General features: G+C 42.8%; 3 protein-coding genes across 6 annotated transcripts; 2 read left to right on the top strand and 1 right to left on the bottom strand.

The window, feature by feature from the left end:
• Positions 1-360: 360 nt before the first annotated feature.
• Positions 361-2,225, top strand: LOC124049628 (proline-rich protein 18-like). The gene has a single exon (XM_046371513.1). It carries the CDS (start codon positions 425-427, stop codon positions 1,376-1,378), a length of 954 nt encoding a protein of 317 aa, XP_046227469.1. The 5' UTR covers positions 361-424; the 3' UTR covers positions 1,379-2,225.
• A 68-nt stretch (positions 2,226-2,293) lies between these two features.
• abcg2b (ATP-binding cassette, sub-family G (WHITE), member 2b) lies at positions 2,294-23,047 on the bottom strand. 4 transcript variants are annotated; one of them, XM_046371484.1, is made up of 17 exons: positions 22,891-23,047; positions 19,710-19,828; positions 8,803-9,045; positions 8,111-8,170; positions 7,913-8,030; positions 7,655-7,810; positions 7,242-7,399; positions 6,601-6,752; positions 6,299-6,391; positions 5,685-5,836; positions 5,339-5,490; positions 4,700-4,789; positions 3,938-4,062; positions 3,442-3,596; positions 3,209-3,298; positions 3,027-3,079; positions 2,294-2,913 (listed from the first exon to the last, which is right to left on the bottom strand). In XM_046371484.1, exons 3-17 carry the CDS (start codon positions 8,952-8,954, stop codon positions 2,766-2,768), a joined length of 1,854 nt encoding a protein of 617 aa, XP_046227440.1. In that variant the 5' UTR covers positions 8,955-9,045; positions 19,710-19,828; positions 22,891-23,047; the 3' UTR covers positions 2,294-2,765. The 4 variants fall into 4 exon arrangements, with proteins under 4 accessions (XP_046227440.1, XP_046227449.1, XP_046227456.1 ...); XM_046371493.1 differs by having other exon boundaries at positions 8,803-8,939; XM_046371500.1 differs by having other exon boundaries at positions 8,803-8,858.
• zgc:77849 (UPF0472 protein C16orf72 homolog) lies at positions 10,224-14,588 on the top strand. The gene is made up of 4 exons (XM_046371526.1): positions 10,224-10,696; positions 12,222-12,302; positions 12,446-12,721; positions 12,833-14,588. Exons 1-4 carry the CDS (start codon positions 10,498-10,500, stop codon positions 13,069-13,071), a joined length of 795 nt encoding a protein of 264 aa, XP_046227482.1. The 5' UTR covers positions 10,224-10,497; the 3' UTR covers positions 13,072-14,588.
• Positions 23,048-25,124: the final 2,077 nt, after the last annotated feature.

Genomic DNA, 25,124 nt, shown 5'->3' with positions numbered 1-25,124 from the left:
GTTATTTATGAATTTGCTAAACTCCTCAAGCTCAAGAGTGAAGTTTCATGCTTAAGTTAGAGGTGGTTTCCACAGATTTTACTATTGTCACAGAGGCTAACTCCCACTGTAATTTCTCTCCAGTCATTAATGCAGCCTGTGTGCATTAAGCCTGCATGTGTACCTCCACTGTGTGTGTAGTAAACGTGCCCTCACTGATGACACCAGAGGATTAGATGTGTGAGTTTATTTTAGATCTTTGAGCCTCAGAGTCACGAGCATTTGAGCGGCAGCAGAAGCCTTCGTTCCCTCCCCCTGAGGTCACACACATGCCTTTTGAGACGTGTATGCAACGCCCTTCTCCTGCTCAGGTATAAGACGCTCTTAGGATGTCTGCTATTCCAGTCTTGGCGGATCCCAGCAGAGAGACACTGCTGAACCCTGCATGGCCGAGGATGCATCGGAGTATCTTGCCTCTTTCAGAAAATCGGTTTCCTCCCTAGTGCCCTCTTCTTTCTTCTTCCAGCTATTCAAACGCAAAACTGAGCTCCTCTCCTATTTGATCCTGTGTATTGTGAAAATGCCATTCATCCCACCTGTGTCAATTGCACGCTCTGTGTCAGGACTGACTGGGAGGGAGAGACCTCTCAACAACACTTCATCTACACCTGCTGTGGCTAAGACGAAGGTCCAAAGGGACGACAAAGGCAGCTCAGTGAAGGAGCGGCTGGCTTCAAACCTCAAGCAGCTGGGGAAGAAAAGCCAACCCAGGAGTCATCTGCCAACCGCCAAAGGAGTGTCGGGGGCAGAGCTGCATGCTAAGAGAAAGGACAGATTGTTGCCTTCGTCACAGACGGACAGCTTCCCTGCGTCCAGCTCAGGCGAGTCCCTGTCTAAGACAGAGCGGTACATACATGCAAGCCAGAGCTCTGTAAAGAGTGAACCTGAGGTGAAGACAAGGGGCAGGAATCAGGAGGAGGCCCGTTTCACGCTGACTCTCACACCTGAGGCTGTTCTGCTGCTACAGCGGAGGAACAACGAGAGACGTCAAAACTCAGCATCCAGGAGTGCAGGAAGCGGAGGTGGTGTTTCTAGAAGCACCTCAGATTCCAGACGTAGGAGGGAGAACGTCTCTAAAAGGCATCAGGCAGCAGCACAGAGACACAGCACTCCAAACAGCAGAGTCCCAGCTAAGAACAACAGCGATGATGAACTGAGAGACATAAGCTCGATTATGAAAATCTCTCTTCTGAACGAGCAACATAAGTATGATGATGTGGAGTACGAGGAAGAGGAGGACTACGTTGTGGACGAGCGCGTGGTGCTGAAATGTACAGAGTGGCTCCGTGGGTTGGAAAACACACCTGTGACAGTGGGAAACGGCCTGAAAGCAGTGTGAAAAGGCGAAATCAGAAGGTCTGCCTAACTGAGGTCAACCTGAGACTGACCTGCACTTTCTGTCTATGTGTTACTGGTGCTCTGTGCTTCTCTTCTGTATGCCTTGAGGATAAGTTAGAAAGCGGATTTTACTGGCCACAATCCTGTGAAGATATTAATCCATTGTGACAGTGTTGAAGTTTTTATCAAAACTGACAGAAAGTTTTGGCAAGTTCATGAAATGTTCTGTTCCACCCATCTTCTTCAGTGTCCAGAGGATAAACTGATTACATATAATACACTACATTACATATAATGGGAAAGACAACTCCTCACTGACTGTGTTGCAAAAACGAAGGTTAGATTGTAGCGTCAGATACTGAGCAGCGCACCTACAGTCGGCAACACTGCCTTAAGTCAGGGTCTCCATGGAGAGAAGGAATTGTGGCATCAACTTTTAACAGCCTCCCTATGCACTTCGTTTACCTGTTGTAAAGATGGGCACTGTTAACCTCTTCAGCTCCAATGATACTTTCTATGGGTCAGACTCATGCCGTGCAGCTATTGTTATTCAAACCCAAAACAGATTATAAGTTTTAACTGCAGCCCTTGCATTTCTGAAGATTCCAAATGTGGTTATATAAAGAAATTTATATAAAATTCTGTATATATATGAATATTGACATTTAATGAAACGATGCAGCCATAAAAGTCATGAAATCTTGGGTATGAATATTTCACTCAGTGTAAACATCATAATGCTTCAAGAAACAGCACAGCTGGTACAAGATGGTACAGAATGTGTTTGTGATACTGTCGGACAGAGTGGAATAAAATAATTTTCCAGCTGTCAAGCTAATAAAAGGAAAGCTTTTCTTTTTTTCTGTTCCTGCACGTTTTACAGCATGCATTTGTTTTTACATCTATACTATAATCTGCATGATATCTCTGCAAAAGCTCGTAACATAAAAAGTAAATTACACAAAAAAATATCATGAAAATTCCTTCACTGGTCCTACAAAGCGTTAATGAAAAGGGAAAAGCTTTATGCATTAACTAATATTGTCGCCTCACTTGCCGTAAGCAGCTTTGTGAGGACTTAGACGTTGGCTTTTGCTGTACACTCCCTCGTGCACAGACCAAGTGCGCTTAGTGGCAGCTTAACCAACTGAGAGTCAAACGTTACAACACGTGTGTTTGTTTATGTGTGAGAGCGTGAGTGAGTGACAGAGGGAGGCGGAGAGAGAGAAAGCTATTTGATCTTGTGCACACATGTAGAACAATAACTTTCCAGTGTTAGGAATTTTTTTTTCTGCAAATGACGGCATGTGTTTCATTTGAGGCGTGTTAAATAAATAAGATACAGACAAAGTGCGTAATTGATGGATACATAAACAGATGGTAGGGGATCATTTCCAGCGGTTGATTCGTCGCAGCTGTACGTAGGCCAGGAACATGCAGATCAATATGATTCCCAGCAGAGCCACCTGGTTCTGCCAGAAGCCCCACACAGAGTAGTCAATGTGCTGTTCTTCCAGGAACAACTCCCCCGGGATACTGCAGCACAGACAAGAGAGGCTCAGTGTGCTTGTGTGTGTGTGTGTGTGTGTGTGTGTGTTTTAGTGTGTGTGTGTGTTGCAAGAGCGGCTATGTAATTCCTCAGCACTCACGTGATGTTCTTGCTGAAGAAGAGCTGTCCTTTAAACTCATTGATGTATGCAGCCTGAGAGACACAAACAGATTGGGCTGAACATCATAGTTACAGTTAAAGAAAAGCTAAATTCATCCCTACTGATCACATTAGCACAACTGCACCCCTGTGCTCATGGCCAGCCTGTTTTCCATATCTTACATTCAGTCCATATCTGAAGATACTGATCCATTTCAGCCAGGAGAGCCAGTTCAGCATGGCATTGAGATTGACAAGAAAACCACCAAAGACCTGAAATGGGGGGATGAAGTGTGATGAGAGGGAACAATACAGCTGTGAAAAATAATTCTACTACATATCTTAAAGAGTAAAGATTATGATCTCAGTCATGCTTATTGTGTGTGTGTGTGTGTGTGTGTGTCTTGGCATCACACCATCATGAAGACGAAGGGTAGAGCAATGAGAATGTTGGCCATGGCAAACGTAGATGTGCTTGCTGAGACGAGGAAGGCCAAGCCGACGCCGGCCAGACTGACCAAAGACAAGGTCAGGGTAAAACACAGGAAGGACACAAAGGCAGGCTTCAACCCTGAAAGAATGGTTGATAAATATAAACAGGCTGTCAGGCTGGAACTTATCTCTCAAGACTTGAACCTGGTTTGGATGAGGCCAAGTCTGTGCAGAAAGAATTATGGACTTTTACAGTACATAATTTGCTTGCTTTTAAGCTAGTTAACTTGGGAAAATGTTGTCATTTTTGGTTTTGAGATGAGTGCTTAAGGACAGCAGATTTGGTCATTTCAAGGACAGAAATAAAAGAGCACCCATTCCTCTCCACATCTGGGGACTGGATGCATCTGGGCTTCTTCTGCATGATACAGTATGGTGTGTGTTCTCACTGTGGACTGGATGTGCCTGTATGAGACTTACCCATCATATAGTAGGCAATGGCTGAAAACACGACGATGGGGATGATGCGGTTCGGGATGAGATCAGCAAAGATCTTGGACAGGAAGTAGACAGAAGTACGGTAATATCCACTCGAGTTCTCGTGACTGTAACAAAAAGAAAGAAAGAAAGAAACGCATAAATGCAAACACGCTGACGGTGTGAGTTAAAAGCTGAGATTGTGGCGGATTTACACTTATGTCAAAATGAAAAAGTGAAAAAATGTAATTTTTTAAAAATTGCTTTGGAAGTGTACCATGAATTACAGATATTAGATATAGTTTGTCACTTTAAAGGATATTTTTGGAGTCAAGAAAGCCATAGTTTGTCATTCAACTGTTGAGGTATAAGACCTATGAAAGTAGTAATAAGAACGACTACATGTCCAACAGTTGCATAAGTGACATTGTTGAAACTCAGTCCCACACACACTGTCCTGCTGCTGAAAATACTCACTAGAGCACCAAATGTGTATTAACAGTCAACAAATTACACAAACAAATAAAAGGACACTGGGCTGAATGCCACAAACAGAAAACACTGAAAGTATAATCACAGTATTATTCAGACAGACTGGAGAACATTGTTGGTGTTGACAATAAGGAGAATATAGAATAACATAAACCTTATCCTTATCTTAATCCACGTAAAAGCATAAAGTGACTGATTGTCTTCGTAATGATGCACCTTCTGCAAACACGTGCACTTCGGCATGCACATTTGTGTGCTGTATTTTTCACTCACATGAAGATTGCCCTCTCATTGATGAAGAGTTCAACAGCAGAGAGATTCCCAAACACCATGTTGATGATAAGGAAGAAGAACGCTCCACTCCTGTCACAGAGGAAGAGGGAGAGAGAGAGTGTTATGCAATTGTCAGTTCATCTGAAGGTTAGCTGAGCAGAGTCGAGTTTTGTTCCCATAAAGATGCAAGTATGCAACATTAATAAAGTATAATTATATAATAAATGAAATCACAATACTTATCTTGACATCGTGGTTTCTTTTCTCACTCATCTAGAGTGTTTCAAATTAAATTAAATTGTGCCTTTATAAAACCATATGCATTGTTCTCGACCTTATGGTCATTATTGCCTTGACAGCCGAAGCCATCACCCTTGCCTTTCTGAGCTGCAAGCATTCATATTTTCTGTCCAACTCTAATTTCCTGCCTACCACATCCGATACTGTACTGTGAAAACCTTCAAATAAAACAATGAGGGAAATAAATTTTATCTTCTGTTTTGACTGTGCAGTTGTGCTGTAATGTGACCGTGTGGAAAGGTGACACAGGAAGAGTGTGATGTGCAGAGGTGAAAACAGAGCAGATACGCTGAGATAAAACCAGGCTGGCTGTTGTGCTGCACTTTGTGTGGACTGTACCTGTTCTGTAAAGCCTCGGGCAGTGTTAAGGGCATTTGGTAATAAATCAGTCCCACTAGAACTGCAAAAAAGATGTTGAGAGCCAGCTGGGCATAAGAAGTCTGAGGGTTTCTCAAGATGTTCTTCACCGTCCTGCCACACACCACACGCATCTGTCACACACAAACACACACACACACACAGAGGGAAATAGTTTTTTATAACATGATGACAGTTATAAACAGGGTTCATCCAGCGGGCAACCAAGCACTGTGTCTTAACAGCTGGCTGGCACCCGTCAATCAACCGCTCTGATGTAACATCAGTAACTCATTTTCTGAATTTTTCTGAACTGAATTGGGCTGACCTGATAGAAGAAAGAGGTAGCATAGTCTGCTGCCTTGTCTTGACCGTATGACCCTTCAGCAACACTGTGGTACACATGGTCCAGCTCCTCAAGCACCTCCTGGAACAGTTGGGACTGGCGGTACTTGGTTGCCAACAGGTTTTCACACTTCTCTTTGGAAAGAAAGAAAGTGCAGGAGAGTTATGTGATTATCAGTCTATCTGCTGGACAGTTACACACTCTGCTGTGCTCTCTGACCTGGGTTTTGTCCCGTAGTGATGTGAGCATGCTACATCGTAAAACTTGTTTCCTTATCTTGACATGAAGGTTTCTTATCTCGCTCTTTTACTGTCTTTAAAAATTAATGCAATTTCAAACTGAAGTTTTAGGGGGTTTTTTTTGCATGATAAAACAGGGTTCATTCAGCGGGCAGCCAAGCACTCAGCCTTAACCTTAACCTTAACAGCCATCTGGAATTGTGAGCTCCTTTCTGCAAACTTTACATTATCTCAGTTAAAACATAGATAGATAAACTGGTAAAGGAATAGGTTTGACATTCTGAAAAAAAAAAAAGACAAAACATGTCTTGGAGAGCACTGTCACAGTGACTTCCTGTCGGTGTTGTGTAGGTGTACCTTCAGTAAGTGTTTCTGATTTTGATTTTGCATCTCCATTTGTGATGTCCATAAAGAAATCAGCAGGGTTGTCAAAGGACTCAATTTGGTAGCCTGTACAAAAGCACAAACATGCACATAAGCATAAGCACAACATATATGACATTTTAATAAGGGCCTTTTTGAAATTTTAAAAAAATGTGGGGGGGGGGGGGCGGGGTTTATAACTGATATAGAACAGATTCATCATATTGTATTGGTGTATTGGAACACATTCCTAGTCAATGTCCGACACCTTTCATGGTAAACACACACACACATACCAAGGTTTGTGAAGTACTGCAGTGTATGGTCTGCTGCTCCTGCATAGACCATCTCCCCTTTGTGCATCAGAGTCAGATGGTCAAACTGTTTGAAGATGGAGTAGCGCGGCTGGTGGATGGAGAAGATCACAGTCTTACCTTGTCGGGACAGCCTGGACAGAAGAGGTAACGTCAGGACATCTGTTAACATCCACATTGTTACAAAAAGCACAATGACAGCAGTAGATACTGAACATGTTGCTGATTTTTTGGGGTCTGCACTAACCAAAGATACTGTTAATTAAAGATGATCGTGAACCTTTCCCACCATCGGCAGCAGGGCTTTATTCTTCAGCTGTCATTTGAATCTCTTTGTATATGTGAGTATGTGGGTGGCACGGTGATGTAGTGGTTAGGGCTGTCGCCTGATAGCAAGAGGGTTCCGGGTTCGAATCCCGCTTTGCATGTTCTTTGCCTGTGTGGGTTTTCTCGGGGTACTCTGGCTTCCTCCCACAATCCCAAAACTTCTTGGAGAACATACTCTACAAAACTACTCCACTCCGCGTGTGTGGCTGTCTTTGTGTGTCAGCCCTGCGATTGACTGGTGACCAGTCCAGGGTGTAACCCCCCCGATGTGAGATTAATTGGTAATTGTGTCGTACTTATACAGTAGGGCAATGATGCAGTTTGCAGTGTTAGAATCCAGTCCAGTGGTCGGCTCGTCCAGGAACAGCAGAGAAGGTGAGGTGATGAGCTCCATCCCGATGCTGCACCTCTTCCTTTCACCTCCAGAGACGCCACGCAGAAACTCTGTCCCTATCTGGACACACACATGTAAAAACCCCAAAAAAATAAACACTGCTGCTGAGGTGACAGCAAAGGTGAAAAATACAAAATACTCCTGTTAAGGAGTATTAAGCTGAGCTTGTTATTGGGCTACTTTAATGTATTGATTAGCTGACACTAATACACTAAGCTCCACTAACAGTAACAAACTTAAAGACTGAGGAGGACTTTGTGGTATTTGTACCAGTACTGCAGTGTACAGAGTGATATACAGCCATTAGCACTATACCTTAGTGTCTGCACAGTCTGTTAGTCCCAGGTCCTGTATGATGACATTTACTCTGCTGTTTTTATCTGAGGATGAGTGAAGCTTCGGGTCGAGACGCAGGTTGGCGCTGAACAGAAGGTTCTCCCTCACAGACAGAGTGCCCATCAGGATGTCATCCTGGAGGTACATCGGTGACACAGACATGAAGTACACAAAGCACTCGAAGGTAGGAAGGTAATACTGTCAAAGATGGTGTGTACACATGTTTGTATTGTGTACCTGAACCACATAAGCAGAGCTGAGTCTGAGGTCAGATGTGACGACATTGCCATTCACCAAGACTTGTCCTTCCCGCAGCCCAGCAGGGTCTTTTCTGCCCGCGATTACATCCAGGAGTCTGACAAAAAGAGAGAAATGTTAATACTCATGTGGTCGGGGTTGTACATGTGTGTGTGTTTGTGTGGACATGTTACTTACGATGTTTTCCCACTTCCTGTGGCACCCATGATAGCATTCATCCCAGGTCTCATTATGCCACTGCGAAGACCGATCAGAAAATCAAGTCAAATTATTTCCACAGAAAATCAAAATAATAATAAAAATACAGAATAAATTCTATCTAATTGCACTGATATACTGTAGCTTTAAACGCCAATGCTAAAACTTAATAATATAAGCTACAACACTCCCATGCTACAAAGAATATGGATTCACAATTCAGTCAGTCAGGGGGTTACATTTAAAAATGATTATTGGCTCAACTGTCTGACAATATTTTGTTAATGAAACCGCTGTTTATAATATAATATTTAATATGTCTTCACTATTTGTTACTAAGCATTACCATTGAGTGTAAGGTAATCGAGGCACCAGAATCATCAGTGTTCATGTAAAAGTAAACCAGACAGAATGCAGAGTAGCACTGAAAAAAGTAGTAATGAAACATAAATCTCTACTGCTGTGAAATTCAGTGCCTTTTGAATGTCATCTGTGCTTTGATTTCTTGATTTAACTCACCTGGATGACGATCATGGAAGAATACATATTCATAATTCAAATGAATTCCCACTCACTTAGGATGTGATTTTTTTTGTCTACATATACATATACACATACATGTACACACACCCAGAAGTAAGAATCACACACACACACACATCATGTCCTACCTCACATCTTTGAGGATGGATTTTTCAGGACCTCTCTTAAGACAGAACTTCTTCTCCTGAACACAGTAGTGCAAGTTGCTGAATGTGACGGTAGGCCCTTGTTCATGGAAATTCTCAACTTCGCAAACAACCTCCTTCTTGTTAGACATCATCAAAAACGGCAGAGTTACCAGCAAAGATGAATCAGAACGTGGAGATTGCAGACAAAGAGAGACACAGTTTGATACAGAGACCCTGCGCAGTCTGACATGGAGAGAGAGGAACAGGTGACAGAGAGGGCATGTAATCAGTTCTGTCATAAACTATTATGTTCTTTGGACTCCTTCGATCCTCAGCCTATAAAACTGTGACTCTTCATAGATAGATACTGTGACATTGACCTTTACCCCCAAAAATATAAACCGAAGCAGCAACTGCATCCAAGAAGCAAGCTACAAGGTAATATAATATCATATATATAATAAAAGTCATAATCATTTGTGATAACAGATGGCAATATTTATACAGAATATAATGCTGCTGACGTAGTACAAGTGTTATCCAATCCACCCATTGTCAATACCGGCTTATTTGTTATTGGGGTCATAAGGACGCTGAGGCAGAAGGCACGGAACTCTTCTCGACAGGGTTGCAGCATTATAATCTGACAAAAGCACTCTGACACTCATGGGTAACTTTGTGGACTCAAATGCAGGGAAATACATGTTGTGATAGCAACCATTCTACGACGACTACTGCTTCTGCTGGAAAGTCTGTCCACTTTTATTTGCTTCCATGCAGCCACAAGAGCACTGGGGAGGTCTAACAATCTGACAATGTGTGGCAATAAGCCTGGCTCATAGTCAGCAAGTTATAATTTGTCCAAAAGGTGATGGGTGGGGTTGGGGTTAGGTTTCTGTCAAGGCCAGATATGTTCTTACTCACCAAAGTAGAAAAAAACATTTCCTTATGGGTTTGCTTCCATCAAACTGCTGACACATAATTGAAAACATTTGAACTGCAGGATTATGACTTAAAGCAACATTGTGTAACTTCAAAAACTAAACGTTTTATAAGCAATATAAAGCAAACACTTGCTCATGGGTTTTGCTGCTACTTCCTAAATTGGTCTGGTATGACCAGTAACATATGGTGTCATGACAGGAAATAACGACGAGATATTGGCAACCAACAGTACACAAACAGTATGCAGTGCAGACAGGGGTGTCCTAACAACATATTCTGGTGGTCCATATTTCCAGGGTGCGGCTGCCCCCTGTCGTAAAGAATGCTGTATGACTTGCTACAGAGACTCTTCTGGGTGGGATCAAAGTTGTTTTTCTCTCTGACCTTTTCATCTTTTTGCCATTGTCCAATCAGGCTTCGTGTGTGACACCAACAACCGCCTACAAAATCAGTACAACCAATCGCTGTTTAGCATAAGGAAAGATGGGCGGGGTTAGATCCAGAAATTCTTAGGTGTTGTCATTGCGTTCTTTAGTTTGGTGTGCTTTACACTGGGTGTGTGGGTGGAATTCAAAAGTGTTGACAATGCGACTCTAACAGCAGTTGTTTTTCTTCTTTTTCTATAGCGTGTAGGGTGTTACGTTTTTCTCTCAAACAGAACAAATACAGTTAAGTGCCTCCGGATATCGAATTACAATATTTCACCCGAAGTCTAGTTCTTAGGCTACTAGCTAACGCCTAACGTTAGCTATGGAGGAAAAGAAGAAGGAGGAGGGAGAAGCGGAGATCCAAGAGCACGGCCCCGAACACTGGTTCTCCAAGTGGGAACGGCAGTGCTTAGCAGAGGCCGAACAGGGGGGTCCTAACGAGGAGGAGACGGAACAAAGCCAGCAGAAACTGTGGCACCTCTTTCAGAACTCCGCTACCGCGGTAGCACAACTCTACAAAGGTCTGTACCAAAGATACTTGATTCGGCTAGCTAATTGCCACAGCTAAGGCTAATGAAGGCTAACCCTGCCAGCTAACATTGTTGCTGGGCGGAGAGAGAGACACACAAAGGGCACTGGCTAGGCTAACAGTATTAGCCATTCGCAGCTGTTCCTTTGCAGTGCTTCGGTGCGAGTGTGTTTTCAAGGTTGTAATGGGTGACACAAAGTGTGTATTTTTTCAAATTTTGCCTTAAAACGACGAACCTGCTGTTAAATTCTGTGTAACGTGACCCCGTCGGTGGCTAGCTGGCGGAAGCTAACGTGAAGCCGCTGGTAACACTCGCAGCCGCTAACAGCCGGTCACCGTGTCAGAATGTGGGACGGCACCGCGGAACCTGGCTGACAGTGGCCCGAATCGTCAGAGGTCCTCTAGGGCTAACGGATTGATATGAGGCCGAGCTAAGTAGCTCCTACACCATCGGTTAACTTAGTGGTGCGTTTTTTTACTGTTTCCAAGACATGTATTCCCCCTATTTGGACAACATGGCTCACACTAAAATGTTTTTTTGTCCACCCGTTAACAGTTACCAGTATGTCAAAATGGCGATACACAGGGAGGAGTTTGCCGACTGAAAACAACTCGTTTGTTGACGCTGATCAAACGCAGTGATAGTTGATCTTCGTAGCGTTGTGGTTTCTTTTAATAGGTAGTGGCATAAAAACTTGTTATTCTAACATACAAACCAAGTGCTTTTTAACGGTGACTGCATTGGTGTAAATATCAAGAACAAAATGGCGAAAGGATAAAAAACAGAGTAAAACTCTGCCATGCTGTGTGTTTCGAACATTACGCTGAAATTGGGTGGAAATACCCTCAGCAGCTGTTAGCTTCTGCTATTAGCACACATTGAAACTGGTAGTAAATGTGTTTGTTTTAAATGGTGACATGGTTTGGTTAGATTTGACCGGTCACTTAACTTGGATTTAGATTAACGTTAAAGGAGGCCTTGTTCATCAATTGTCAGAGGGACTCTCTCTACATCAGAGCTGTCTTATTTTGCAGTACTGGTCAATGCAGTTATAATCCCCCTTTTGTTTAGAAATCCTGTTTCCAAGCTCATTCCACTCTGTCCAGACTGTGACACAGCTGCATCTCCATAAAAGTTAAGTCCAGTGAATCGTTTATAAAAGAGACCATATGGACGGCCCTTGTAGATTAGATGTAAGGATTTGCGGTCTAATTGGACTTGTGAGAGGATGATTGGAAGTAAAGCACTGCATAGGCCCTTGAACCTTTGCACTTCTGTGGTAAACCCAGACCTTACTGCAGGGACCTATTCTTTTGTATGTAACAGATTTTTTACTTGACATCCCTGTTCTTTACCTATACTCTTCATAAAGACCATTAATTTTAACTGGATATTGGCCTCACAATATCCAGAGGGAGATCCAGAAGGAGATTGTGGGCTCTATCCAGCAACAATGGCATGGTAAAGTCATCACAATCTGACTGACTTTTTTTTTTTTTTTTAATTCAATTCACAGATCGAGTATGTCAACAGCAAGGCATCTCTCTCTGGGTGCCCTTCCAGAATGGAGCCACAGCTGTCACTAACCTGTATAAAGGCAAGTAACTTTGTCTGATGCCCATCTTGTGTCATATTCTTCGATGTGTTTGGTGTGGCTGTATGTAAACGAGATGTGTGCAGGTAAACTTTGGTTGTGGTGTCCATATTTACATTTAAACATTTGTCCTTTGGTGTCACCAGAGAGTATGGAATCCCGCCAACGGAGCTATGACCTGGGTATCCACTTGGGTTACCAACGCAGGAATAAAGATGTGATTGCATGGGTAAAGAAACGCAGAAGAACTATCAGACGCGAGGACCTCATCAGCTTCCTGTGTGGTAAAGTCCCACCTCCACGGACAGCTCGCGCCCCGCCCAGAGTTGCCGTGGTGTCTGCCAGCCGACCATCACCCCCAGAGACGGGCAGCTCTGTAGAAACAGACCTGCAGCCTTTCAGAGAGGCCATAGCTCTGCATGGTATGTCAAAATGTGCTCAGCTGCAGGCGGTTCCATTCTAAGAATTAAATGCTAGAGTTCATACAGTTTGCTGTGGCTTAATGTTTTTTTGTTTGTTTTTTTTCTTTCCAGGCCTCAGTGGTGCCATGGCAAGCATTTCTGTACGTTCTGGTCCTCCTGGTTCCCCAACTCACCCTGCCCAGTCCCTCAGTCGTCGTAGGAATGGTCTTCACGACGTGGACCTCAACACCTTCATTGCTGAGGAGATGGCACGCCATTTGGATTCCACAGCCAATCGTAAACGCGGCCCTGCCCCGTGTAGTGATGTCATTACAGACTCACCTACTCATAAACGTAACAGGATGCTCTGAACCTTTCCTACACCACTAATCCCTCCTCTGTCCTCCTTGGTGGCCGACTGGACAGCTGATGAGGACTGATGCCTTGGCCAACCATTGAAATCTTCCTCCTTTTCATCTTAGTTGCAATGCTACAAATAAAAGAACTGAGCTATTACCAACCCAAAATATTTCTCCCCTTTGTTTTTCTTCTTCATCCCCCCTCTGTTTTTTCATGCTTCCTTTCCATAGTAGTGTGCTGTTCTTTTTCAGAACATTTTCTTTCCTGTTTATGTTTAGTTGCCCTCAGTAGATAACTTAGACCTAGTAGATACCTAATTGAGCTAATGTCACACTTGAACCCCCCAAATTGCAGAATGTTGCATTCAGATATTGTTTATTTGGCCGGGCTCCATTGTGCTTCACATCCGATAATCAGATGAAATGGGCTGTTGCTTACTGTTTTCAGTTCTCTTCCCCTTATTCTCAAGCGTACTTATTCCTTCTGTTACTCTGTGGAGTGATGGCCAAACCAGGATGGACTTAAACCTGGACTCCTCAGAAGGCTGAACCACCTCCCCGCCGTGTGGCTCGACTCGGATCTCATTCTGCTGCTGCTCCTGTGTGTTTGCGTATCTGACAGCAGAACTGCCACTTACTGTGTTGTACTTGTCTTTGCCTTCGAGAAAGCTGCTACAGTATCTCTGGTTGTTGTGCAACAGTGAGCGTGTGTGTGCGCGTGAGAGCGAGTGTTTGTGCGTGTCTTTATGGACGCAGGTTTGTGGCAAATCCAGCACCCACTTGAACGCATTATTTCATGTTTTACTTCTTTAATTCATCCTTTTTTTCTTTAGATGCTCTTTGCAGCCCAGAACAGGATTTTATCACAAAGCAGGTCAGTCAGTGATGACCGTTAATGGTGACTTCTTACTGTCTGAGTTAGGTGACACGTTGAGTAGTGGCATGACAAGTGATGGAAAAGCAAGATGCATTTTCAAGAAAGATTTCTATAAACAGACACCCTCACCCCTCATTTATGTTTTGTAATTTTCTAATCGCACTGTTAACCATGTCAGCTTGTCAGGTTTACAGATAATCCAAATATACCCAGTCTCCCTTTCAGCATCAAAACACATTTGACTGAGTTTGCGTATAGAGCAGTAATAGTATTTCAAAGCTTGCGTTTGCCTACTTCATGTTTCATTTGGCCCATCATTGATGAGAGCTTAAAGTGGTGCTTTGTAATAATTTTTACAAAACTTTCACTCTTAAGATTCCAGCTTTAAACCAGGAGGAAGTTGTCAGTGAACTAACTGGGGGCTCTGACTTTTTTTTTTTCAGCCAGCTCATGGACTATTGGGCTCAATGGTTCAGTAAGGCTTGGGATAGTTGTTTAGATAATTTCGCACACTGCTTTGTGATACAATCTTGTGTAATGTCTGTAAATAACATGTAGGTGCTGTTATATGTGGTACATATTGTAAAAAGAAGTGCAAATCCATCGGGATGTCCATGTACAATTCTGACATTAAAGAAAATACAAGCGTTTATCCAAGTTGTCCGAGTTTCCCTCCCACTTGGGTTTGATGTCTTACTGAGTCTTTTCACCACATGCTTAACAGGTTCTTATTTCAGTGCAGGATAATCTTTACTCTTGAAAGTTATTTTTCTATGAATTACCTTGGGCCAGGCTCATGAAAGGAAGGGTAAAGAGCCCAATGAAGTGGAAAAACCTGAGAGATCCAGCTGTTATATCCTGCATTTCCTGCTGAGTTAACACATGCCTTGATAGTTAATCAGCCCTCTCTTTCCTGTCAAAGAAAGAGCTTTGATATTCAGATATTCTGTCATCAGTTGCCAAGGGCCAAAGAAAAAAGGCCCCACTGAAAGAGTGGGTGTATATCAGTTTGTTATTGTAATTGCTGTGAAGCAGAGTTTTGTAAAATCCAATTATCAACAAACTTTGGGAAAATTCTGAGATGACTGCACAGTTCAACTTTCCAACACATGGGGGCGACAGACCACTTGGTTCTGCTGTTCCACTTCTCAAAAGAGAATCTATCTTCATGCGTCCAAAGGCAATTTAAAACATTATTTACATGTGGGAAAGCTTGCTTACAGACTAATCAAAATTATGAAATTAAAAATCAGTTAAATATAATCGGAACGATGACATTATTCAAAGTGTAGTGTTTCAGGTGTCATTTGAGGTGACTCACTCACTGCATTAGCATGCACTTGTAGTCGCAATGATGAGTAATTACAGGTTGTTATGTGTTTTACTGAGGCTGTGACATCTTTTAACACAAAATAAAAATTAATGTGATTAGGACAGACAGTGTAGTGGCATGGACATCAGACAGATTTGAAAGCTTTCGACCCCTGCCAAGAAGGTTGTGTTTTTCAGTTCTGTTTTTGCATCCGTTAGTAAAAAGGAATTGTATGAAAGATGTTAAACACTTGCTGGGAAAATTTGCTGGAAATTAAGATGATGAGCCGAGGAGGGACTTATTAATATTTGTTTAGTGCTAAAATCCTCTAACCACAAGACCTAAAAGCGAGACTGTGTTTCTGTTTCCACACGTCTGTCCTCAAAGGCCACAATGGCTTCCACTTATGCAGATATGCTCACACATTTTTCGGTTTTTAATCACATCTACAAACTTAACCAAATTTGGTGCATAAGGCCTTCAGGATCAATCTGTAAAAAGTTATTAACTTAAGTTATTAGTTTGTTTATTGATACCCCATACCATTTTCCTTGAACAGCTTTGGCAGTTTTTTGTTTCTCAGTCCCATTTGTCCAAATTCAAAAGATGAATGCACATCTCAGGTCAAACTTTTCCTGCAAAATCTGCACGCATTTTATCTCTGAGATGCACAATGGCAACAGAATTGTATCCACTGTTCATTGTTCGGCAGGTCATTTGTCTGACTTGCTTGAAATTTTACAAAATTCATCCTTTGATTTAGGAATTGTTAAACAAAAAACGAGTTTGATCACAATCTGTCTTTCTTAAATCTTAAAATAACAATGTTGTTGTATGTTATTGTACCCAATGCAAACTGGGTGGATGTAAACGCCAACTAAGTGCTTTCTAGACAGTACAAAGACTGTCATGGTGGCGAGGGGCCCTCATCTCAGAATAAGATGAATGTGTATTTGTTTAACCATTATTAACTAAAAGAAAGAAATCAGAGAGAATTTAAAATATTACATCCATCCATTTTCTATACCGCTTATCTGTCAGGGTCGCGGGGGAGCTGGAGCCTATCCCAGCTGACTACGGGCGAGAGGCGGGGTTCACCCTGGACTGATCACCAGTCAATTGCAGGGCCAACACACAAAGACAAACAATCACACACTCTCACACTCACACCTAGGGGCAATTTAGAGTAGCCAATTAACATGCGTTTTTGGTATTGTGGGAGGAAGCCGGAGTACCCGGAGAAAACCCACGCAGGCACAGGGAGAACATGCAGACTCCACATAGAAGGGCCCAGACCGGGATTCGAACCTGGAACCCTCTTGCTATGAGGCGACAGTGCTAACCACTGCACCACGTGCCGCCCTAAAGTATTACACTAAACCTTAAACCTCTTTATTTTAATGGAAGATTAATACAGCAACTAATGTGCACAACTAAAGCGGAATTGAAACCTGAGGTGAAAATGAACTGAGCACAGGGTTTAGAGACTAGCCTCCCTTCACTCAGAAGAAAAGTTATGATCCCCATTCCCTTTTCTGACCCATTCTTGCTCCCAATTAACTTTTGCACGGTCCCTAAAGTAAGCTGAAAATGGTGTTTCCCCTTGTACAGCTGAAGTCTTCCATGTCTCTTTCTGATCTGACAGTCGGTTTGACCTCAGTGCCAGCACACACACACGCACACAACTGAAACTAAGCATTTCTGTCTATCTTTACTACATCCTCTCATAAAGACACACATAGTGGAGGTGCCACAGCCTTTGATGTGCTTGAGGAAAGCTGCCGGGTCAACAGTACTTTTGGGCCAACTTTTTGGGCTCCCCCAAATGAACTGTTTGATCTCCTGACGACCTGTCTGCCACCACAGAGGAAGATAAAGAACTGCGCTGACTTTCCACCACATCGAGATGAGAATATCTGTTATTTCTTTCCACTGCTAACGCGGCACGCTTGTTTTTGTTTCATCGTGTATCTGAAGGCTTTATAGGCTGCTATTTGATGGAACCAATGGAATAGGAGCAGAGTTGACCGCAAGCTGTTTCACACTTCAAAAGAAGCACTGTGTGTGTGTGTGTGTGTGTGTGTGAGTGTGAGGGACAGAGTGAGAGAGAGAGAGAGAGAGAGAGAGAGAGACAGAAAGAGACATGACGAGAAGCAACAAGTGTCTGAATGTTCCAGAAAACCCCTCGAAGATGGCCATCTGGGCTGCGCTGGTATCAGCTTTCTCTCTCTCTCTCTCTCTCTCTCTCACACACACACACACACACACACACACACTGTGAAACACACACATATAGGTGTCTCCAAGGATGTCGTCTGGTCTGAGAGAGTTGGTGGTGTGTTTTGTGAACCATTACAGACATACATGCACACATGCAAACGTCTGACGTTCTGTCATAGCAATTATGCGCCTGTGTGGGCTTGACCATTAGGGAGACTTCAATGGCAGACAGCTGGCGATCAATGATGCACTAGTTATCCCTCGTGAGCATGTGCGAGTGTGCGCTGACGTACACAGCATAAACACAATGAGTAATGGTAATTGCTGCACCAGGTTGCGCTAATTGATAGAGGACAGCATGCTTATGCACTCACATACACACAAACACATTAACACATTAGCACATGCACATAAACAGAAGCCAATCAGGCAGACTGAGAATGTGTCTCCAGAGAGATAGAGCAGCCGGAGAGCCGGGAGATGGAGAGGTGGTGGAGGAGACAGGAGAGGAGGAGAGGAGGAGGAAGAGAGGTTAAACACTCCCCAGAGACGGCTGCTAGTCAGGGCTCTTAGTTTTGTGCACATAGGCTACGGTAGGTGAGCAGCGCGTGGCGTGCATGAAAACACCAGGTCTGAGAGATTGTCTCCTATTTTTGGGTCTGCAATGTTTTTGTGAGTGTTCCTCCTCTTCAGAAGGCGCCCCCCTTCCCCTCCCCTCCCTCCCTCCTTTTCTCTCAAACATAAACATGCTTGCACATATACATACACACACACACACACAGACACACACACCAGATCTTCAGAGCTCCCTGCGCACCAGCATGTCCCTGTCTTCCACAAATGCCATGAAAAAAAACCCACGAGCTGATCACCATAGCAACACGTTATATGTCTTCCAGCAATATTTATCCAACCCAGAGAGGAGGGGTTGTGGTGGTGGTGGAGGGTGGATGGAGAGGGGAGGTAGAGGTGGTGGTGGTGGTGGTGGTAGTGATGGTGGTGTGTGTGTCTGTGTGTGTATGTATGTATGGTTGGGGGTGGGAAGGGGGGGCTCGTGATGCAACTCCTCTAGAAATCAAACGGTCATTATAGAAAAAGAGGGTTGCGGTCCAGGCAGGTGGCCACTGGATGGCAGCAGCATCCAGCGTAGCAACATCACCAGACACCATCACTTCAAGACCAGTGGCTTTCAGTCATGTGCCACACAGAGCTCACAGGCGTCAGGTTTTCATCCCCACCACACCAGCTTTTTTTTCACTTTTTGTTAAAATTCGTGGCGATGAGTGAAATTGGCTCTTGTGCTTTTAACGTCAGTCTGCGTGCATCTTTGCAGCACATGACTGACAACCACTGGACTAGACAAGAAAGGCCCAAAAAGATGAAGCAGTCCCAGCGCATCCTCACAAGCAACACCTACCAGTGGGATGCTGGGCACGCGTTAAAGGATGGGAGAAAATGATTGAAGACGAGAAGAGAAAAGAAAATGAATGGTGGGGTGGAAAGAGAGCAGGGATGATTGCAAGGTCCCCCTCCTCCCCAAGCACAAGGATTAGATGTTGTGCTGCTGGCTGCAGACGGGTTTGGGCTCGATGCTGTGTGTGTGTGTGTGTGTGCACAATGTGTAATGTGTATGTGTGTGTGTTTTCTTGTGTGTGTGTGTGTGTGTGGGTTTATTTTTTGGGCTCAGGAAGCAGGTTAAGAGAGGAGGGGTGGGGGGAGAGAAGAGAGAAGAAAAGGAGGGAGAGGGGAGTGAGGAGGAGGAGGAGGAGGAGCATGAGAGGAGGGAACAGGATGAAAGGATGTAGGTGAGTCTAGGAGGAGAGGAGGCCTAAATCCTCAGTGAGCTCATGGGAGAGAGCATGGAGAGACTAATGATGTGAGAAACGGTGAAATGTAGAAAGACAGAAGAAAACAGGAAGACACTGACAAAAATATGTGTGTGTGTGTGTGTGTGTGTGAGCAAGAGACATATAGACAGCATGGGGAGCAAAAAAGTGTAAATGCAGCCCAAGTCTTCATGCTCACAGGTTTATATAGAAAAACTCAACAGGACCTGACAAGAGTCTGATAGGATCAGCTCCTCTACGTGTTCACTCACTCATACACACCTACACACTTGCCCTCACACACACACTCACAGTCCCACTTGCCCTCTCTTCAGCACCGCTCCATTTTTCCGATATTCTGTGGCTGAAGTGATATTTCGCTTTGGTACATTTTAAATTTTTCAGCAGGCTTTACCTGGTGTGACTTTGCGAGCCATTAGCCTTTGACAGCGCCTGACCTGTGCAGTACTTCTGTGGGTCGATCGCTCACATTCAGGCCCTCGCTGGATGCACCGTTTAGTTCAAAACATGAGCCTGCAAAAACAGAAAATGTTGTTTTCAGCACAGCAGCTTTAACCAATCACCTTGTTGTGCTCTGCTCTCAGAGGTCAAGGACATGGAACGTCTTCATGGACTCATAGCTGCACCTTAAGCTTTGTTTTTGTTTTATGCCTTCTGCGTCTTATGCTGAAAAGTGAGAATAAAATTAAAGCATTGTTTTAGCTTGTCAAATGTGAGTATTTGCTGCTTCTGTTGGTGTTATATCATTGCCTTCTTGTAATGATTTTTGGCACAGGGAATTTTTCTCCCGTACTGGAAAGCCAACAGTCGGCACATGACAGGAAACGTAGGAGGAGAGAGATGGGAAACTGTAGGCGTTGTGCCTAATGGTCAGTGCCCCAGCCCTTAGGACCACCAGGACACGTCGATTTATATCATTGAAAAATCAATATCTTTGACTGTTAATCAAACAAGACATGCCATTTAAAGACATCCGCTTAGGCTCTGTGAACCAGTAATGAACATTGTTCAGTTTTATATTTCATAAACAATTTATTAATTACTATTAATTAATAAAACAATCAAGTACTTGATAATGTATGTAATATGCAAGATGCTATGCAGAGTTGCTTGTATCAAGGGAATCTACAAATAATTATCACCCAATCCTGCAGTTCCCTTGAACTCTGCAGAGCCTCTTATACTCGCTAAGCTTATTGTTTTGGTATTACAGCCCACAAATTCAGTGTTTTTATTTAGTCTCTCAGCTCTCATCAAACTCACTTCCAGCAACCTCCTGTACGCTACCAGCTCAGCACCGGACCGCAAACAGACACAATTAGAGACTGGTGAACACAATGGAGAAGTTAACTGCTAAAAAAGCTAGACAGAAACATTGGACAGAAAACTGGACTTGACATTCATCAGGCAGCCAGACTTTGGTAATCAGACCACAGCTGGAGGCTAAAGTGTCTAGCTGCTCTCAATAGCTGCATTTGAACGTGTAAACAGTTGTTTAAATATCAGTAGAACTCCACACATTTTCATACAATCTTTCTTCAAAGGCATTGAGACACATACTCAGATAAATGCTGGATGAAGTGGGAACACTTGTCAGATTACTGGTTTCAAAAAAGAAAAGTGCCACTAAAAGCAAATGTCACAAGGGTGTGCAGGAGAAGGTTTTCAGGCACTGCATGACCTTCCAACAAACTCTTCAATTGAGGTGTAGCAGCACCAGGATGTTGCTCTTCTGTTCTCTTGTCTGGCACAACTTTATATCCCTAGCTGGCCAAATATAATAAAATAAAACCAAAAAAAATAAATAAAAAATCACCGCACATCCACCTGCCAGTCAACATGAAGATCAGGGGAGGGCTGTCCAGCTGAGAAAGAAGGCCTGTTAAACCCATCTGAGAGGACTAGAATTCAACAAAAAGCTTCAAGCTGAAAAAGGTCCAGTGCAGGAGCAGTACAAAAAATCCTTTTGGTGACCCAGGATGAGGAGGAAGATCACTGGCCTGGCAGTTCCCAGCAGGTGCACGGTCACACTAATCTTGAGTTGGATTACGGTCTGAAGGTCGGAGGATAACTTTCAGGAATTTCTAAACTGACTAGAAATATAAGTTGGAAGGTAGAACTTGGAGATTCAAAAGGGTCTATTTGCTCAGTGGAGGTCAGTGAGAAAGCTTGTTAGTGGAAAGGGCATAATTTTCATTTCAGCTTGGAAAGGAGAGATCTACTGGGAACTGCTCAAGCCATTACAATTATATTCTTCACTGACGATAACACTGTGCTCATAATGGGATAGTATTCATGTGAATAATATACTTAATATACGCCATGTCTGGCACTTAACGTGACATACTGACCTGAACAGTGAACTGAGAAAGAGAGGGGAGTATTAATTATAATTATGACTAGCACAGCAGTACTGGACAACTGGAGAAAATGCCATTTCGTATCAAAAAGAAAGAATGTTCTCAGTTGATGAGAAGACAAAATATTTGTGAATTTAGTAAATGCGATTATAATTATTTTTACATTTGCATGGGTTGAAAAAAGGGAGCTATTGCACATTGAACTAATTCATTGAGTTTTAGAGGCGTTAGTGGGTTGTTGGGTTGTTGTTTTTTCCTTTTGACCTTGGACAGGCTAACCGTTTCCCAGTGTTTATGCTTAGCAACGCTAACCTTCATTCCAGATCCATACATAAGTCGGCCTTTTCATCTCACTTTTCTAAAGAAAGCTAACAGAGTGTGAAGCTATTCCCTTCAGAAAAATGCAACTTGTTAAAGCGACTATAATCAATATTTGTCTAATAGCAAAGCACCAAATGAACATGTAAAAGGCAAACAGACGCTGCTGGTAGAGTGTTCAGCAGCTAAAGAGCCTCATATTAACCTCAGCAGTTGTTACAGACCAAAACTTACCTTAACAGAGACTTAGATTTACCGCAAGGTCAAGAAAACACATCTCAAAATAAATGACAGTGTTGCTCTGTGACTGTTTAATGTGACAAAAAAAAGCAAAATAAATAAATTATTGCAGGTTCATATTGCCAGTAGCACTAGCACCCTGAAGTTGATGTTTGCTAACTTTAGCATCTAAGTTAAAGTGTGCTAGGCTACGGCTAACAAATAACAGCTTATGTTAGCTAAATGTTTGTTTTTCAACTGTTGTAGTTATTTACTGTCATCCATCAGCTCTTATACATGTCTGCTGTGAAAACTACAACTACTGCAGAGTCTCTGTCTGTTTCTCTTTCTCTCATACATTTAAGCAGCAGTGAGATCGCCATGGACACTCTATAGAGTTAATTGAGGGGGATAAATGATTTATATGAAATATTAGAGATAGCAAGTCTCCTTACCTTCTTATAAAATTACACCTGTGCTAAGTGGAAGGTGAGTGGGAGGATGAGATTCATCCTGACATGCTTTTGTCCTGAAAGGATAACTTATGAATTTTTCACACCCATCTTTAAAAGGTCCAGTGTGTAGGATTCAGGGGTTTCTACTGACAGAAATATAATATTCCTAATTATGTTTTCACTAGTGTATAATTGCCAGAATATATTATTGTGTTTTTATTACCTTAAAATGAGCCTTTTGCATGTACAGAGAGAGCAGGTCTTCTTAAAAAAAAATTAACCAAAGAAAATCAACAACACATCAAGATTCACAAGAAACAGGAAGAAGGAAACTAAATCACAGACAAGTTAACACAGCAGGAACAGCACAGCTTATATGCACTTAAGGAGACCAGACACAGGTGAAAGCAATCAGGGCGGGGCAGACAATCAAAAGTGGCGGGAAAATAGACAAAGACAGGAAATGTAAAGGTAAACAAGACACAAGAGGGGGAGAAAACCCCTACAAAATAAACCAGGAAGTGACAGTCAAATGTAAGGGGGATGGTAACACGAAGACCAAGTTTTGTATATAAAAGACTGCAACACTCAAAGATGGCTGATGTTTACAGTAAATCTTTATCCTGCCATGTCTCTAGTCACACTAGGCTGCGCACATTTTTTGATGAGTGTTTTCTCCTTGTTGAGTGGATTTTTAGGAACATTTCTTTTGGTCTGGCAGACATGGATGGTGGCCCCCATTTTCAAAAAGGGGACTGGAGTCCAACTGCTGAAGACCAATACAGTATATTTTCAAAAAGAGCCAGGGTCATTCACTGGGAAGTTGTATATGACTTCTTGGTTTTAGAACAGCAGCCTTCTTTGGTAAATCTATCTTAGGCTGATATGAGATCCACCATCTGATTGAAGAGTTACTCAGTTCCTACACAATGTAGATTTTTAGTGTGAACTGTGTTTGAAGTAGTGCATTGTTTATTCAGCAGAAGGGAGTAATGTGTGAGAAGCATGGAGGAAAGACTTTGTGGGATACTTTGAGCTCCGTTTGTTCTCACACCTGGATAATCACTGCAGAAAGCAGCCGTGACTGTCAGATTGTGGTGTTGGTTTTGGAAAGTTAGAAAAGACGGGTGATGCAGACCCTCCTCTCTGAACATTTGAGGAGTTTTTCATGTGTTTCAGTCTGCCCGAACACTCTTTTGCAGTACATTTTGGCCTTCAGCCGCTCCGGTAAGCCCGAAAAGAAGACTGCACTCAACTGTTGATCTTCAGACTCAGGAGGAATCTACTCTGACCACAGAGCAGTGGACCAACAGTTTCTCCTCACACAGATAACAAGGGAGTTCAGGGAATGCAGTAATCCTGTGTTAATGTGTTTTGTGGATTTAGGAACAGCTTATCCCTCTTTTCCCTGAGGTGACCTGTCAGAGGTGCTGCAGGAGTATGAGATGTCAGGGTCAATGCTATGAGCCTTCAGACCTTTTACCCCCAGAGAGCGAAGGCAGAGTTCACTCTCTTGGCTTCATCCCTAAACCCAAGAATCCCACAGGAGCGTCTGCAAAAAGCTGAAGTTTTCAGTTGGAAGCTGCTCAGAGGAAGTCATAGTCTACTTTGACCCATGTAAATGTCTAGGAAGTGATGGATGGATGCCTGAAAAATTAATTTTGCAGCCACATAATGAGGTTTTCTCAATGATCAAACTCTCAGCTATCTACCCAGCAAAGCCAAACTTCTTTGACTTGCAGTAATTGAAAATATTTTTCTGTTTTTCCAACTGTTTTACACATATTAAAGGACCTTGTATAGATATAAAATGCTTGCACAGAGACAGTATTTTCTTGGTTGAAAAGCTTTCAGATTAGCTCTAAAACAATGTCTGGACCCTTTGCTCTGGATGTTGTTTGTGGGAGTCCACCTTTAATTACTCAGCAGGGTTCGTCTCTGTAATGGCTGAACAAAGGCTTTTGTGCTGTGCTGCAGCTTGAATTATGAATTCAGAATGCATAAGTGGGTATCACAATGCAGCATTATAGTGATGGTCTTCTTATTTATAGCAAATGTTTATGACCTCAACACTCGTCCACCTCTCGAAGACTGAAAGACTTATAAAGGACAGCTGCTTCTTGGCTTTCACGCTCTGATGGAAGTGATCCATAGTTTAATGTACCATTTTAGTATAAGTGTACGTGACTTAATCTGCAAATCCTGCATTAATGAGTGCGAGAGTCAGCATGAATTAAAGCGTGAATAAATGCATGACATATGAACTCACGAGGGTCCATACTAATTAAAGACTGAACTGTGTTAACTTTACACTTGGCCCATAAGAAATGCTCACTTACCAGGATATGATAATTTTTAACATATGTATCTGATGCAGTAATTAGCCTGTTGGGTTAAACAAGCCTCCAGCATTACTTCATGGTGGCTCAAGTCCGAGTGAAGACATACAGCATGTCA

The sequence above is a fragment of the Scatophagus argus genome, chromosome 2 (assembly GCF_020382885.2).
Source record: "Scatophagus argus isolate fScaArg1 chromosome 2, fScaArg1.pri, whole genome shotgun sequence".
Lineage (NCBI taxonomy): Eukaryota > Metazoa > Chordata > Actinopteri > Scatophagidae > Scatophagus > Scatophagus argus.
This window is presented reverse-complemented; position numbering and strand designations above follow the sequence as displayed.